The 15,990-nt window shown below is 35.9% G+C and overlaps 1 protein-coding gene across 4 annotated transcripts in view; it reads left to right on the top strand.

The window, feature by feature from the left end:
- Nucleotides 1-15,990, top strand: part of SGCZ (sarcoglycan zeta) — a 418,982-nt gene that overhangs the window by 327,687 nt on the left and 75,305 nt on the right. For all 4 annotated transcript variants that reach the window (XM_048304886.1, XM_048304884.1, XM_048304887.1 and 1 more), the window contains one exon: nucleotides 13,032-13,119. In XM_048304886.1, coding sequence (XP_048160843.1) covers nucleotides 13,032-13,119 — 88 coding nt within the window. The remainder of the gene's footprint in view (nucleotides 1-13,031; nucleotides 13,120-15,990) is intronic.

Genomic DNA, 15,990 nt, shown 5'->3' with positions numbered 1-15,990 from the left:
AAAAGTTCTGATGTAGTTTTTCTCACTTGGCCATAAATCATTTGGACAGAGATTATGTGAATATTGGAAGACTACAGCACAGTTACACATTAGGTTCTTTGGCAGAGAATTAGGCCTCTATGCTCAAATGTAGTTTAAGAAGTCTCTGTTTTTGCTACTCTGAGTTGGCCAACCCTATCCTCTACTGCAGAACTTCCCTCTTACCTCTATCAGTTCAATGGTTTTAGTTGAGCTGTGTTTTTAAATTGTCTTAACAAACAATCTAAATTCTACTTTTTGCTATTGTCTATTACCATTATTTGGTAAGCCAGCTCATTTGAGTGATGGGATGAATGCTTTTTCTTAGCCGAGAAGGAAAAGATAACACAAAACTATATACTGAGAGAGGGTAAACCACTATTTCTTTCAATATTCTTATTTGGTCAGGAAGAATCTGAAAATTCAGTCTTATGTCATTAAAAGCAGGGAAATGTTCAGTATATGTCTTTAATTATCTTTAATTATATTCTGAGGACTTCTCCAATCTTTATTATTATCTCTATAGCACCTTCCTTTAAGTATACATTGTCCTTAAAATTCTGTAGAAGGACTGGTCATTTGCATCAGTAATCTTTGTTGAAAGGAGTCACTAATGCACCTCCCTACACCAAATATTCTATTAAAATTTGTTACTCACAGGCAAGATTTTGTCTGAGGAAACTTGGTATAATTAGCTCTGAAAATATAGGTCAGCTGATAGACATGTTTGTTTGTTTTAGTGCTAAAAGGAGCTTAACAAAATTAAACCTGAGAAGATGATGAACTAGTAAATTTTTTTCATTGCCACTTAGAATAAAATAGGAAGATATATTGATTTAATTATAATACTAAGTGTAGGAATTTTATAAATTTTAATATTTATTAAAATGTTAATTAGTAACTGAACAATGTCTTTGCTTAGTTCAGTATAAACTACATTGTTATGACAAATTTTCTTAATTTTATTTGAATTGCAGGACTGAGTTTAAGGGTAAATATTTAAAGTCACAGTGGTTTTAAATGCTCATAAAGCTCCAGAATCCCAGAAGGGCTGACAAAATTCAAGGAAGAAAGAAATTGTTAGACAGATTTCTTAAGGTCCTCAAGAATTTCCCTAAAAAGTTCACTGTTAATTTTTAAAAAATTTATTATAAAAATGTTACATATACAACTTTTAGAGTATATTTGGACAACTTGGACATAATTTTCATATTTTGAAACACTTTGACAGTTTTAAACCAAAGGCTTTATGCTTTACAAGAACCATTCTGTGAGGAGTACTAACCAAGTTAAAATTTTGTTCATTATCTTTGTTCAAAAGCCAGAGCTTAAAACACAGGCCAGAACTTTTTTCACTGCCTCTTATGATGAATGTGGGGAAAAACAAATTTGAATCTAAAGTTGCACTGAAAATAACTAAGGTGCACTGGAAATACTTTACAAAAGTTTTAATAAGATTATAGAATAATATTAATAAGATTACAATGGAAAGTTAAGTAGAACGGTTTGTATTGACGATTACTGTAAAAGTCTGATACAGAATCACCTGGAACTGTTTGATCTCTTTACATCAGGAGAGCTTGACTAGCTGCCTGAAGCTCAACATAAAATATTAAAACTACTGTCATGCCAGTAATGAAGAAAAAAAAGCAGAAAGCATTCTTAATTTTTTGGTGTGCCATGTGCACTGCTTTGCTTATGCAGAAGCATGAGAAATACTCAAACACTAATGCAAGCCAGAATGAGTTCTTTTTGGGAGTTTAACGCTGTTGCTAAGGAAATACAACCATTTTTAATTTCTGATATTGCTCTGTGATCTTGAATTTAAAAGGAATTCAGTCTTTAGGACTCTACTGATTAATTCTGCAGGTTGCAGAAGTGATCCAGGTCCATGGCATTTCTCACATTGTTTCAATCTAAATGTTATCTGTGAAAAACTGCAGTAATGGAACCCTATTTGATGTAGTCTTTGTCACTGGAGAGAAGTTTTCTTCAGTATTTTTAATCTGCAGTGAAAAGTGTTTGGTGTGGAAAAATTACCCAGTTACTGAAACAGAAATAAATTCTGAATAGCTACAGAGTTTAAATGAAAGTCAGATTGTTAATTATATCCTTTGGAAAAGATCTGTGTTATTAAAAGGTGGCAATTATCTCAACAGCAAAGTTGACAATAGTGCAGTTCCCACTGGGAAATAATATGCTTCCCTGAAGGAGCATGTGCCATGTCCTTCCCTGAACCATAATCCTTTCTACAGAATTTTATTTCCTCAATTTTGACCTTCAGAACAGGTCTGGTGACTTGTTTTAGTCTGTGATTGGCAAGTCTCAAAGCAAATTTCCTAACAGAAAGACAATTTATTGAACCACCAAGATATGTCCTACAATAAAGGTGGGGATGAATATCTCCTTTCCAAAGATAACAATTTTTAGAGGAGACATGGAACAACTTCTGAGTCTAAATATTCGCCAAGTTTGTGTCATACTAATGTCAAACCTACTTATTAAATATTTTGCAAGGTTAAAGAATATTGAACAGCAAAACCTGAGATAATACTTTTCAAGGTCACTTTCTAGATGTTGATATGTCAGGATTAAGGGTGACATTAAGGGTGATATGTAGGAGATATTTGGGGGTTTTAATCTTAAAATACTCTCTTCTACTTGTGTTCAAGATAATGTAGCATTTTCTATTGATTCTTCATACCCTATGGTGATAAAAAATGCATACTTTGTTGTAAAATAATAAATCAGATTAAGATCTTTTCATGGGTCTGCCTGGAGGATTGGAAAGCAAAGACTGTTCTGACTTACTTATTAGCTGTTTTCTTACTTATTCAAAAACTGAGGATGCTGTACCAACCAAATAGGTATGAAATATCTTCATTCCTTTTTATATCAGCAATGTTTGTTAATGGAGAATTTAATGGTTGTCTTTCAATATGAGAAAACCACACTCTCCTCCCTCAGGTGGGAAGGGAACTTGCCACCAGATGTCATTTGCCCTGGGAAATTCAAAGCAGCCCTAATCACAGAATCGGGAATGGTGTGTAGTAAAGAGAGGAGGAAAAAGAGGTTTTATAGTGCATTATCACCTAGGGAAGCTTAATGATCAAGAAGAGAAAATGATAAGAAATAATGAGATGGATCCTTTCTTATGAGAAGATAGGATATATCTGGGATACAAGTACTGGTGGCCCTGAAAAGAAGACTGTGACTGTCTGCAGGGAATATGGAAAGGAGGTGTAAGTCATCGTTCCATAATTAAAACAGTTAAAAATTAACTTCTGTTCTTTTAAAGCCAGACCATGTGGAAAGTTATCTGATTCTTCTTACCGGACACTCAAAATTGAATTTTCTCAGTAACACCACAGAAGTTTCTTTCATGAAAAAAATGCTGCGCAGACAAGTTTGGACTGAATTTCTTGCTTAGGCGCTGGTAAAATAGATGCAGACACCTTTGCAATAATGCTGAAGTTCTCAGTCCTGGCACCTTAAAGAGCATCTAGTTGCAACCCCCCTGCCATGGGCAGGGGCACCTTCCACTAGACCAAGTTACTTAAAGCCTCATTCAACCTGGCCTTGAACACTTAGAGGGATGGGACATCTACAACTTCTCTGGGCAGCCTGTACCCCTGCTGCACCACTCACAGTAAAGAATTTCTTCCTAATATCTAAAGTTACACTCTCTCGGTTTGAATCCATTCCCCCTTATCCTGTCACTACATGCCCTTGTAGGAAGTCCCTCTCCATCTTTCCTGTAGGCTGTCTTCAGGTACTGGAAGGCTGCAACCTTCCAAGGTCACCCCAAAGCCTTCTCTTCTCCAGGCTGAAAAACCCCAATTCTTTTGGCCTTTCTTCTCACCGTGGGAGAGGTGCTTCATGCCTCTAATCATCTTGGTGGCCTCCTCTCAAGTCATTCCAAGAGGTCAATGTCCTTCCTGTGCTGGGACCCCAGAGCTGGATGCAGGGTTCCAGGTGGGGTCTCACCAGAGCAGAGCAGAGGGGCAGCATCTCCTCCCTCACCCTGCTGCCCACGGTGCTCTGGATGCAGCCCAGGACACGTTTGGCTTTCTGGGCTGTGAGTGCACATGGCTGGGTCATGTCCAGCCTCTCACCCACCAGCTCCCCAAGTCCCTCTTGGCAGGACTTCTTTTGGTCTGTACCTGGCCTGTGTTGATACCTGGGGGTTATGCTGACCCAGATGCAGCACCTTGCACTTGGGCTTGTTAAATTGCATGAGCTTTCCTTGGGCCCCCTTCTCAGGCATGTTCAGGTCCCTCTGGATGGCTTCCCATCCTCCACATGTGTCAGCTACACCACTCAGCTTGGGGTCATCTGCAAATTTGCTGAGGCTACACTCAATCCCTTTGACATTGATGAAGACATTAAACAATGCTCGTCCCAAGATAGACCCTAAAATGACACAACTTATGACTGATGTCCATCAGGAGCTGTTGACCACCACCCTTTGGATGTGATTGTCCAACTAATTCCTTATCCACTGAACAGTCTGCCCATCAAATCCATCTTTCTCCAATTTAGAAAGAAAGATGTTATGAAGGGACCGTGTCAAAGGCTTTACAGAATTCCAGATAAACGACATCTGTGGCCCTTCCCTTGTCACTCTTGACCCTTGTAATCACTCCATCAGAGAAGGCCACTAGTTTGGTCAAGCAAGACTTGCCCTTTGTGAAGCTGTGCTGGTTGTATCTCATCACCTCCCTGTTCTCCATGAGCCTTAGCACAGCTTCTAGGAGAATCTGTTCCATGATCTTCCCAGGCACAGATGTGTGGCTGACAGGTCAGTAGTTCCCAGGGTCCTCATTTCTACCCTTTTCAAAAATGAGTACATTTACTTTTTTACAGCTACCTGTAACTTCACCTGACTGCCTTGACTTTTTAAACATCAGTGGGAGTGGTTTGGCAACTACACAAGCCAGTTCCCTCAGGACTTGTCAGCCTTCTTCTCATCCATTGTTACCAGTTGCTACATTCTTTATTAGGGGCGGTTACACTTTCTTTGACCTTCCTTTTCTGGTTAGAAACAGAAAATCAGTGAATTATCTGTAATTCCTGTAATTGCCATTCTTACTCTCATTCCTTTTGATGCCTTGATCAAAGCCTTGTTGTACCTCATGCTAAAAATCCATGTAACTGATAGTTCTTGTCTCAACAAAGTGCAATAATGCAGCCTGAAAGCACCTAATGATTGTAATAGGCAGTGGGTGTGTGCAGGGGAAGACCCAGTAAGTAACAATAACAACATCCCCTCTGTTCGCTGTTTCAAAGTTCATTTGAGATGTGTTTGCTTCTGATTATTTAACACAGGAACAGTAGAGAGGACTAGCAATGCAGAAAGTTTTGCCAAGGTAATTAGGATCCAGCCATGAGTGATTCTGCTTGAAGGAAGGCTTATTGGGAAATATAACCATTGTAGAAACTAGGATAGCTACATGAAGAAATAAAAATTACAAGTAAATCTGATTTTTGCTTTTAAAGCTGCTGCTAATACTAGTGGTATCACTTAGTCATATAGGTTGCCACTTCTATAAAATAATAGGTTTAATATGCACCTAAAATAAACCTTCTAACTAAAAGTTTTAAATTAATGACTCATATTGCCTTACTTTTGTGTCTTACATTTTTAACATATTCATTTTAATGTGCATTAAACAGACATTTTATTACTTTTTGTTAACAGTGAGTCTTTTTTTCTGCCTTGAGCTACGAGGTTCATTCCAGATTTCTGCTACAATTTACTCATTTCTAAAATTCTACTTCCATTCCCTAAACTTTATTTAGAATTTGTTTATTCTTCTTCAGCTTTAGAATTTGAAAAGATCTGTCAAAGAAATCATAGTGAAATAAAAACTGCTGACGGAAATATTATTTCTATGTAATCCTTTGCTTATGTCTGCAAGGCACCACAAAAGTGGAACCAGAACCTATTGATGTGCTGAAGATTTCACAGTTTTCAGAACTTTTATTTCAGATTTTCCATAGACATTGATAAATATAATGAACAAAATCTTGTTTTGACTGTTTCTTACAATTATATCTGTTTTTCCATTTATTGCCAAGTAAAACTAATGTATTTTTCCTGACATGCATCAAGTGAACAGGTGTTGACACACTTTCCTCTGTCGTAAATATCTCAGAAGCAAGAAATCTTTTAAAATATTTACAAATATCCAGGTTATCAGACCACTCGCCACAACATGTTATTGGGTTTTATTTTTTGTGGTTTGTTTTTTCTTCTCTCAGCTACTTAATCTAAAATAAATGTAATCAAATTTTGTAGAGAAATTCTCCCTCAATAGGGACTGGTGGGCAATAGTTTTTAAAAGTATGAATATACTTTGATTTATATAAATTTTCCTGTAATATCTTCAATCTCTTCCTGGTGTTAATTGTTGCTATATTTCATCTTCTAGCACTTTAAGTTAAAACAGCATGGGAAAGACAGTCCTGTTTCACTGTGGTGATATAGCATGGTCAACACTTGCATACAAACAAGAACTGAAAGACTGCTTTCCAAAATTAAAAATAGCATAATGGATTGTTGATTACCATTCAGCATAACTTAAATGACAAAAATCCTTTTGATAACTTATACACCCACACCACAAGAACTTTGAAAGGTTTCAAAGGAGTGAAGTACGGTGATTCCACACTTAATGTTTTTGCTTCAGATTTTAAGACTTGCATTGGTTTTCTTCATTTGTCTCCATTAAGGTTTTGGGAGGCTTTTCAGTTCAGTAATATACAGTTTTATTTGTTGTGTCACAAGCTTAATGACTAAGGAGTGAGCTTTGGGCATTTAACAAGCTTCCTCCAAGTATATTTGTAGTGTTGCTTTATTTTTAGTTTGGATGTTTATATCTAAATCCCATTTTAAATTTTATTTGAAGTTTAAATCAATTCCACAAAAGTCATGTCTTTTGTCTGCTATTTAAATACCTGCTTCTGCTTTATCATTAAGTTTTTCTATGCATGATCGAATTCCCTCATAATAAAAATTTCATGGTGCATTATACAAGGAAGTAAAACAAGTAGGTTATTTCTGTCTGGAGGTTATAGCCATGATCATTATTCATGTGGCTCTCTGGAACTCTGTGTATAATTCTTGTTGGGTACACCTATATTACTTTGGTAGGTGTAGATGTGTTAGGGTTCAGATTTGGTGTGTCAGGAATCTGGTTGATATCTGTGATTGCCTTTAGTGTATAACAAGGCTGACATGGACACAGACCAGAGGCTGGGAATCAAGATAACATCCTTTGATGAAAAAGAATTATCTAGAAAGTATGCTTCTTGAAAATTTATCAATAACCTCAAACATCAACTAGGGTGTTCTGTTTGTTTGTTTCAAACTATTTGCTTGTGCTTTGTTTGCCTTTCTTCCACACCTTTCATTTCTTTGGTGAGTCAATTACATGAGGTATATTGCCCTTTTCTCAATGGTGATGTGGCTCTATGTCATTATTCGGGGTATTTTTACCAAATCAGTTTTGACATAAAGTCAAAGCTGCTACACATTTTGCCTGTGTGTTACATGAAAGATCTGTTTCGTTGCTTTTTCTGCTTGCATTTTATGACAATTATATGCAAATCAGTCTGGCAACAGATGAATGAAATGCATTGACCTATTTATTTACCTGAATACTTTTCCAAACTTTATCAGTGTGTAAGTGTCATGTGGAGAAATGCAGACTTTTAATAACATTTGGTCAAACTTTTCAGATATTTGGAATGCTTCCTTAAAGCAGAAGTCCAAACGTGTTTACTGAAATTTTTCAATCAGATTTGTGATGTTAAGTATAGGTACTAGCAATTAAATTGGGACTTTCAGGTTTGAAAGGGCAATTAGACAGGAAGAATACTAAAACATTATGTGAAACTTTGTTTTGGGAAAGTGGGGATATAGAAAATAGGTAGAAGCATCCAATTAAATTGGACCAAAACTCATATTAACTCTTCAGCTCAGAATTGCACAGGAATAACTTGGACAAAAAATTATATTAATTTCTCCCTATTTGAAACACCTGTGTTAGGGTCCCTGCTGTCCTGACACCTTGAGAAGATTCTTGGGAATTTTTGAGAATATTCTTGGAAATACTGAATGTTGGTAAATATTGATATAAAGGAATATTGGAAATATTGGAAAAAATATTGTGGGAATATTTTGTGGAATAATAGTTTAATTTGTGTTTTAAGAGTTCCAAACCTGTACAAACTTCCAACAGTTTCAATGGAATCTTCAATTTTTTAAGTACTCAAGAACTCAGCAACTGCTTTCATTTGTAGGACTTTTTCTTTCAAACCTTTCCTAATGCAAATTTCTTCATGTTTTTTTAGGGCTAGTAATAACCTTAATGATAGAAAGTCTGTCTCTGAGACTCCAAGCCCTACAGATGTGTTGTTTTTTAGTCTCTGGGGCTTTATCTTCCATCTCTACTATTACCTCCCCATTTGCAGGGGATGTTGCTAAAACATGCTGATGTTCTGGTTCTGGACAATGGATAACCTCTAAGGAATGCTTTTTCCATCCCCTCACTTTGCTCTGCTTTCTACCCTTCTTGACTGATACTCTCTTTAATATCCTTCTTCTAAACTTTTTGCACTTAATTCCTCCAAGGTATTCTTCACATTTGTTATCCCTCATGTGCCTTAACTGCAGTTGCCCCTGTAGTTATTGCACATCTACTCATCTGTTCTTTGACTCCTGTGGTCTGATGCACTGACCAGAGTACTAAGACTTTCTATTTCTTTCAGTTCTCATTTTGTTCCTATGGAGTGGTCAAATAACTCATACATATTTCATTCTTCTGTTGAGGTCATTGACCAGATGCAATCAACTTGTCCAGTGGCACCCCCAGCACAAATCCCTAAAGCAACAGAAAACTGTAGTGCTCCGCAGCAGTGGGGAAACATTTTCTCTGTGTTTCTTAAAATCTGGTAACGGTGAAATTCTTAGCAAACCAAAGTCTAATACTGATTCTGTTTTCTGTTTTCTGTAAAGGTGCCTTGGCAATGTAATGGTCATTCTGAGTCACTAGGGTATCAGGGTATGTTTGGGAAGAGTCCTGGTTCTGCCAGGAAAGGTTCTGTCACAATTATTTTAGCTGCCCATACTGGGAATAGGCTCAAATAAAATAACAATATATAACCTTGCATCATCTTACAAACTGCCAGCAGATGGTGTGGCAGACGTCAAGTCCTACCTACTTATTACATTACTTTTTACATCTGTATGACACCATGTAGAAGTCCAGAGACCTGAAGTGATGCACTTGCCTGAGCACAGAAATCAAATCATAAAAGAGCCAGTGCTTGCACTATAACAATGTAGACATATTGGTACTGTGCCTGAGTGTCAAAGTTGGTGGTATTATCATAATTAGCTGTGTTCTGAGCATGTCTGGGATTATATTTAATTATACAGTGTACCATTTTACCTAAAGTAAACCAATGTTTTATTAAACTAACTGGAATTAGATTTCTCCATTTAAAGTGTTTCTAATTTAAAAGGTTCATTTTGGAAAGACTCTTCAAAACTGAGCTAATTAGCTGGGATTGCCTATTTGAATGCTGAACAAAATGCATGAAATTTGTCCAAAATAAGTTAAAAATAATTGAACCAGCTGTAAAAAAATATTGGTTTTTCTATGATTGCTCATGCAGAATATTTTTTGGTAAAATTATTTTATAAAGCAGTCTATCAGTTTTTCATATACTTACAATAATATGCTCATCTAATTCTAAAAGCAAATGTTGATATTTATTACTGAACTGACTCACTCAAAAGAAAACCCCAAAGCAAACAAACACAAAAATCAGAACCCAGACCCTTTTTCCCCAAAATTTTCAATGTATGAATGGATTATACAATTTATAAATGGATTACAATTTGAGAAAGCTTTCTGAAAATATCCTCTAAATTACTTAGATTTTCTTTCCCTTTATGAATCCTATCTGTAAACCTGTTTCTGATGAGAAGTAACTATAGTAACATGTTCATCTGATTTACCTCTAATCATGAAGTTGTAACACTTTGGGGCTCATAAGAGTCAACTCATACATTATCATGAACAGCAGCTAGTTCTTCAGGTCCTCATATTTGTCAGGAGGCACTGAGGGATGAATGCTCCTTAAACAGTGAGGGGAGACAAGGAGTACACCCCAACCAGAAGGCCTTTGAGTGGGACTGGACTGAAATACATCACCCCAGAGAGGCTGGGTAGGGCCAGTAAGGGCTGGTAGAGCCCTCATGGCCCTGACAGTATTCCTCTATAATATTTTAGTTGTTAGCATATTGACATTATTAAAACTCTATGTAACTGTAAGAATGTTCTTATATTGTTGGTTTTTGTTATCTACAGTATAATTTTTAAAATGGCATCAAAAATCACTGTAAACTGAAGTTTGCATCAAGAGAGTAACAGATCTGGTCATCCAGAAAGAAAATTACCCAGTGTTTTTATGCTTTAGGTATATTTGTATTCCTATGACTGATATTCATTGCCCTTTATACTCTTACAGATCAATAATTCCACTGATTTCAGCTAAGTCTTCCCTGAATGTCTAGATCCTCTGAGTAGACTATATTTGAACTCCTTGAACCTCTGTCTTTAGGCACTGCCTGTGTAAAATAAAGTGCAGGTAAACCATGTAGATGAAATGCTGGACTGCTTAAATTGATAGGAGTTTTGCCACTGTGTTTTCTTTGGTCCAGAATTTAGGCTTGCTGCTCTGTATTTTTCATCCAGAAACTGAGGAATATAGATTTAAGTTCTTAACTGCTTCATCCCTCTTTTTTATCTTTTATATAAGACAAGGAAAGAAGAAGAAGGAAGGCTTGGCTCACCTATCTTTTCATTATCCTGTATTTCAGAATTTGATATTCAACGTTCTTTTTTAAAAATTAGAACCTGAGACGCATATTTTAGCCTGAGATTTGTGTTAAGTATTTTCCTATGGTGAAAGGAAAGAAACCTTCAGATCAGATTGGGATAAGTTTTTGTGAGTGTAAGTTCCCAAACTTTTGCTAAACTGGCAAAAATAGGCATGGCAGTATCCTCCCTTGCTAAGGGTGAGACTATTCTAACTGAGAAGACTTTTCACCAAGTAGTGACTAAGCAAAAGTGAAAAAGGCTCCTTAACAGCCTTTGGCCTTGCAGATGCCTATTAGGACACCTGCCTTTCCCAGAGCAGCAGTTACCTGGACTAAAGATTTTCAAAGGAGCGTAAGGAAAGTGGAAATCAAGTGTTGAGAAAAAGGTCCTTAGCAGCTGCTTTTGTTGCCAGAAGCTCCCTTGATTGCATCACATGTTTAGCTCAAACTAGTAAAATTGAACACTGTGTCTCACTGATAATTATAGCTTTTTATCTAGAAGATGGACAAGCCAAACAGTGACTTTCATCTGCCAGACTCTGTGATGCAGAGCTAATTGGCAGGATGTTAGAGAGGTCATAGCATAGTCCAGTGAGAGATTAAATACACCTGAACTCTTTGAAATTAACTCAGAATCATTTCAGACTTCCCAGGGAACCGATTATCATTTAAAGTTAATAATCATAGTGAAAACAACCGGGAAGAGTGTTTCTCTTTCTACAAGAAAGCCCTGGATTCAAAGGAAAGGACTGTAAGGTCTGGAAAATTTTAATGAAAACCTAAAGCATCATTCAGGTTAAAATTAAATCTTTATCTATAAAGATAGATATAGTGATATAGTCTCTTTAAGTCCTTTCCTTCTCATCTAAAAAACTTTCAAGAAGAGCAAGAACCAATATATTAAGAGACATACACAAGAGGTTTATTTAAAATTATATGCTCAGTCCAGGGATGACCAATAATGGATGCCCGGGGAAGAATCTAAGAACATAACAAGTATATAATAAATTTCCCAAATATCTTCCTAGCCCTTAGTCATTCCTACCTAAGACACATCCCCAGGTGTTTCTGTCAGATGACTTACTGCTGTTGGATAAACATACATAGGCATACTGAGTGCTAGCAAACTGCCTGAAGCGTGGGGTTTTACGTGATTCCAGGGAGAAAAGTGCCTCTCTGCAGCAGCAGTCGCAATCCTACTTTTTCTGTTCTCTCATGCACTCACCCCACTCCAGTGAGAGCATGACTAGTGAGCTTGCTCTTTTTTTCTTAGGCTATTTCTCTTGGCTCTCTGTTGAAGCTCTTCCCCTTTCCTGCGCATCTGTGCTTCCCCTGGAGGAGTGCATCTGGCTCCTCATTCTTCAAGAAGCAAAATTCAATTATTTCTGAGATTTTTTTATGCTGGCTTTGGACACAGGATAAGCGTCAAATGCTTAAACCTAGCTGGATGCTGAGAGCCGTGTAGTCATCCTGCAAATTGACTCCAAAATTGTTAAAACTGTATTTAACATCGTAAAGTGTTTGTCTCCTTGCTGTATGTTTGATCCCTAATAGTACCTCTAAGGAACTACTGGCAGTGGATCAGGGTTCTCTGTTAGATCTCACCTTCCAGTGCTCTCTTTCATTGTTGTTTTGGGAGTAAAAATTCTCTTTATCGTCAAAGGAATTCATTTCTGTGTTTGTAAGGTTTCAGTAAGTGAAATGCAAATATTATAGATTGTGCAGATTAATAGAATAATGCAATATACTGTTGGTTAGGTAGTTAGAAAAGTAAAGGTTAACAATATAAGGGAAAGGCTAGTGAAACAGATTGGTGTTAAGGTTTTTTGAATTTGGAACTTAATAATATTGACAGGAAATTAAATCCAAATTAAATAAATCAAGTTCAAATCTGATTTCTAAAGCAAGGATTGTATGCACAAAGATTTCAAGTTTAAAATAGTATTCTTGGTATTCTTTAATATAAAATTTTGACTTTTAAAATATTAATGAAATTGTAAGAAAGGCCTATTATACTTGACACAACTTCCCTCTCAGCATGCATGTTTATATTAAGTTCTAACTTAATTTTACCTCAATTTTTTGTTCTCTCATTTATTGTCTCATACATGTTTCCCAGGATAGCCCACTGGTCTTACAGTCTGACAGAAATGTAACAGTGAATGCAAGAAATCACATGGGACAGTTAACTGGACAACTGACAGTAGGTGAGTGTTCTTTATTGACTGTTATATTTATCAGTTTAGCTTTATTAATAGGTTTCATTAATTAACATCACATATAAAATATTCCCTGAAAAGCCATGGAATAAAATCTCATCACCATATTCAAGCAAAACCCACTGCATACAATGGATCATAAGAGCATGATTCAGCATTAGCTCAAGGAAGAAAAAGTAGAAATGCCTCAAAATAGCTAAAACAGCTTAATGAAAAGTTATTATTTTTGAGACTACTGTAACAAAACAAACTGAAAAAGCCTCGGCAAAATATGTTTCAACAACACTTTCAGTGGGAAAATAACCATAATTTTCTTACAATTTCTGTCAGTCTTCCATTACTTCAGTGGTAATTGCTTTGTCCCTGTCACTTTTGTAAGGCATTTGTATCAGTACAAATTCAAAGTAGTTGGAGTAACAGAACGTAAAAAAACAGAAAAAAATCCCAAATATCGAAATGCTTTCCTAGTCACTGCAAAATTTAAATGAAAAGTTAACATACTGGCAGTCATTCATTAGAACGGATATTTCACAAAGTATAAAATACAGCTGTTCCAAATGAAATAGAAATAAAAAATCCTTTCCTTATCTTACTTATCTGTTTCAATTACCATATACTTTCCCCTGCTTTTATGAAGTTTACTGTGTTATCTTTGGTTTTAGTACAAATCATACTTCTTGCGTTAATAAATATGAAGTAATATTTTTTATATTTTCTGAAATAGGAGAGTACTGATATTAATTTATTTTTAAGAATATTAGGCAAAAAATTCACTGAAAAGTAACATATTCATTCTGATACAAAACAATATTTATTGACTGGGAATGAGATAAAAAATGTAACAACATACATGTGTAAGACATTAGTGTATAAAATTCAAGGAGACACCCCTTAGACTCTATGTGTTTTCATTTTTTTCACTTTACTTCTGGATTAAGATGTGTTTTATTCATTGTTTTTTTCTCATGTGCTGGGGGTATGCCCACAAACAATTTTAAGTTAAACTCTAGTTGTAATCTATACTAAGTTTTCATACTGACTGGAGACAGTGGCTTCTAGTTGTAAAAATCTTTGGCAAGTGCACACAATGACACACCATCTGCACTGATTTCCCTGAATGACCACATCGAATGGGTGTGCAAGGGTAACCAGACTTGCTAGCAGGTACAGATGAAGAAAATTAAGCTAACACCTGTTCTGGCCGTATTGTACTTGCCCAGTGCAATTACGGAACACCATTCTCTATCATCTGGTAATTCTATTGTTAAAACCTCTACTTCAGCTGGTAATTGCTAAAAGGTGAGTTGCCCATGGCAGACATTCACATTGGATGACATAGATACAATATTTTTATCACTGACATTATTCTGGCTGAGTGAACCCAGCACAGAAGATAAGTGTGAATGTATTGAGACTGACCTACTTAAAGGCATCACACTAGAGGTTAATATTCTAAAAACATGAAGGCCTGAAAAAAACCCTGTGTTTTTATGTTACCATTCTTAGGGTGAACACCTTAAACTTCTTGGTGTGCAGCTGATGCAGTCTCTGGAGAGTAGAAGCTTGTTAAACTGCAATATGTATTTACATTATTTCTTAATCTATCTTCCTCTATATTTCATATATGGCCTTCACTATTTCTTATATCAGTATAAAAATCTTATTTATTATTTTGCAAACCTCCTGTACAGCATTGGATGCATGTTAAAATATTCCTCATCTCTTATTAAATATTTTTTACTTAGTAAAGACAGTCACAACTGCCAGTAGAATCAGTAAAACCTGGACCTTCTACTATTAGAAATCAAAGAAGTTAACAGGAACCTAAAAATAAAAATATATATTTTAATGCACTCCCTTCTAAACTTTTTGTTGTGTAAGACAGAACAGAGAAAGACAAGTTTTTACTTTTGCCTAGGTAAAAGCATGGCCATATTTGCTGAAAGAAAGGGAGAGGACTTTTCTGTGCGGGGTTTGCTGACATAAGAAAATATACTTTTCTATTAGTTGTAAATGCGCCCCAGAAAGTCCCTGTCTTTAAAAATGCTCTCTGTCCATTCACTAGTGCTGTGTGCTGAAGCAGCTGTTTGTGTGGCTGCCCAATGAAAGGAATGAAAGTAAACAGTGAGGAGAAATGTTTTAAACAACAACAAAAAAGCAAATTATTATGTCTTAGGGGAAAAATTTTTCTTGTTAACAACTTTGCAATGTCATTATCTGTTCAGCCTTTAAAGAGTTGAATAATAATCATGAAAAAAAATATAGACTACAAGTTTATATGCATGGCAGGAGCATTCTACAAAGAAGGATGCCAGTGCATTCAGAAGCATGATAATGCACTTTTAATACATGTGATATCATTGGCATTTTATCCACATTTCACAGGACTGAAGTGATGTTACAAGCCAGCAAATAGGCTGGTCTCGTCTTTGGTAACCAAATTGCTGCTCATGTCAAATTTTAGGACAACTAAAAATTCTTTCTGTGGTGTTTGTGCCATGTAAGACTAAGAAAGACTTAAGAGCTTATAATTAGAACTGTAATGGGAAGATAGATTAATGTAAAAAAGTTGTATTGTGGCTAGGAGGAAGAAGGCTATATGTTCACTCAGGGAGATGGAAAAATCCAGTGAAACTATTAACAGGTATTCAATTCTGTGGGAACTATGGAAGACAAAATGCGTCATTAAACTGCATCATTAAGACATCTTGGGAAACATCCTAACCTAGGAGGAGTGAAGAGAAAATATATTAAATAAATTTTAACAAAAGTAACTAAGTGTATCGGATAATTGAGTAGTTTCATATTTAAATGGTATAAATTCAAGTTATGCTCCAGGTCATACCAAAACAAGGGTAC

This window comes from Corvus hawaiiensis, chromosome 5 (genome assembly GCF_020740725.1).
Source record: "Corvus hawaiiensis isolate bCorHaw1 chromosome 5, bCorHaw1.pri.cur, whole genome shotgun sequence".
In the NCBI taxonomy this organism is placed as follows: Eukaryota; Metazoa; Chordata; class Aves; order Passeriformes; family Corvidae; genus Corvus; species Corvus hawaiiensis.
This window is presented reverse-complemented; position numbering and strand designations above follow the sequence as displayed.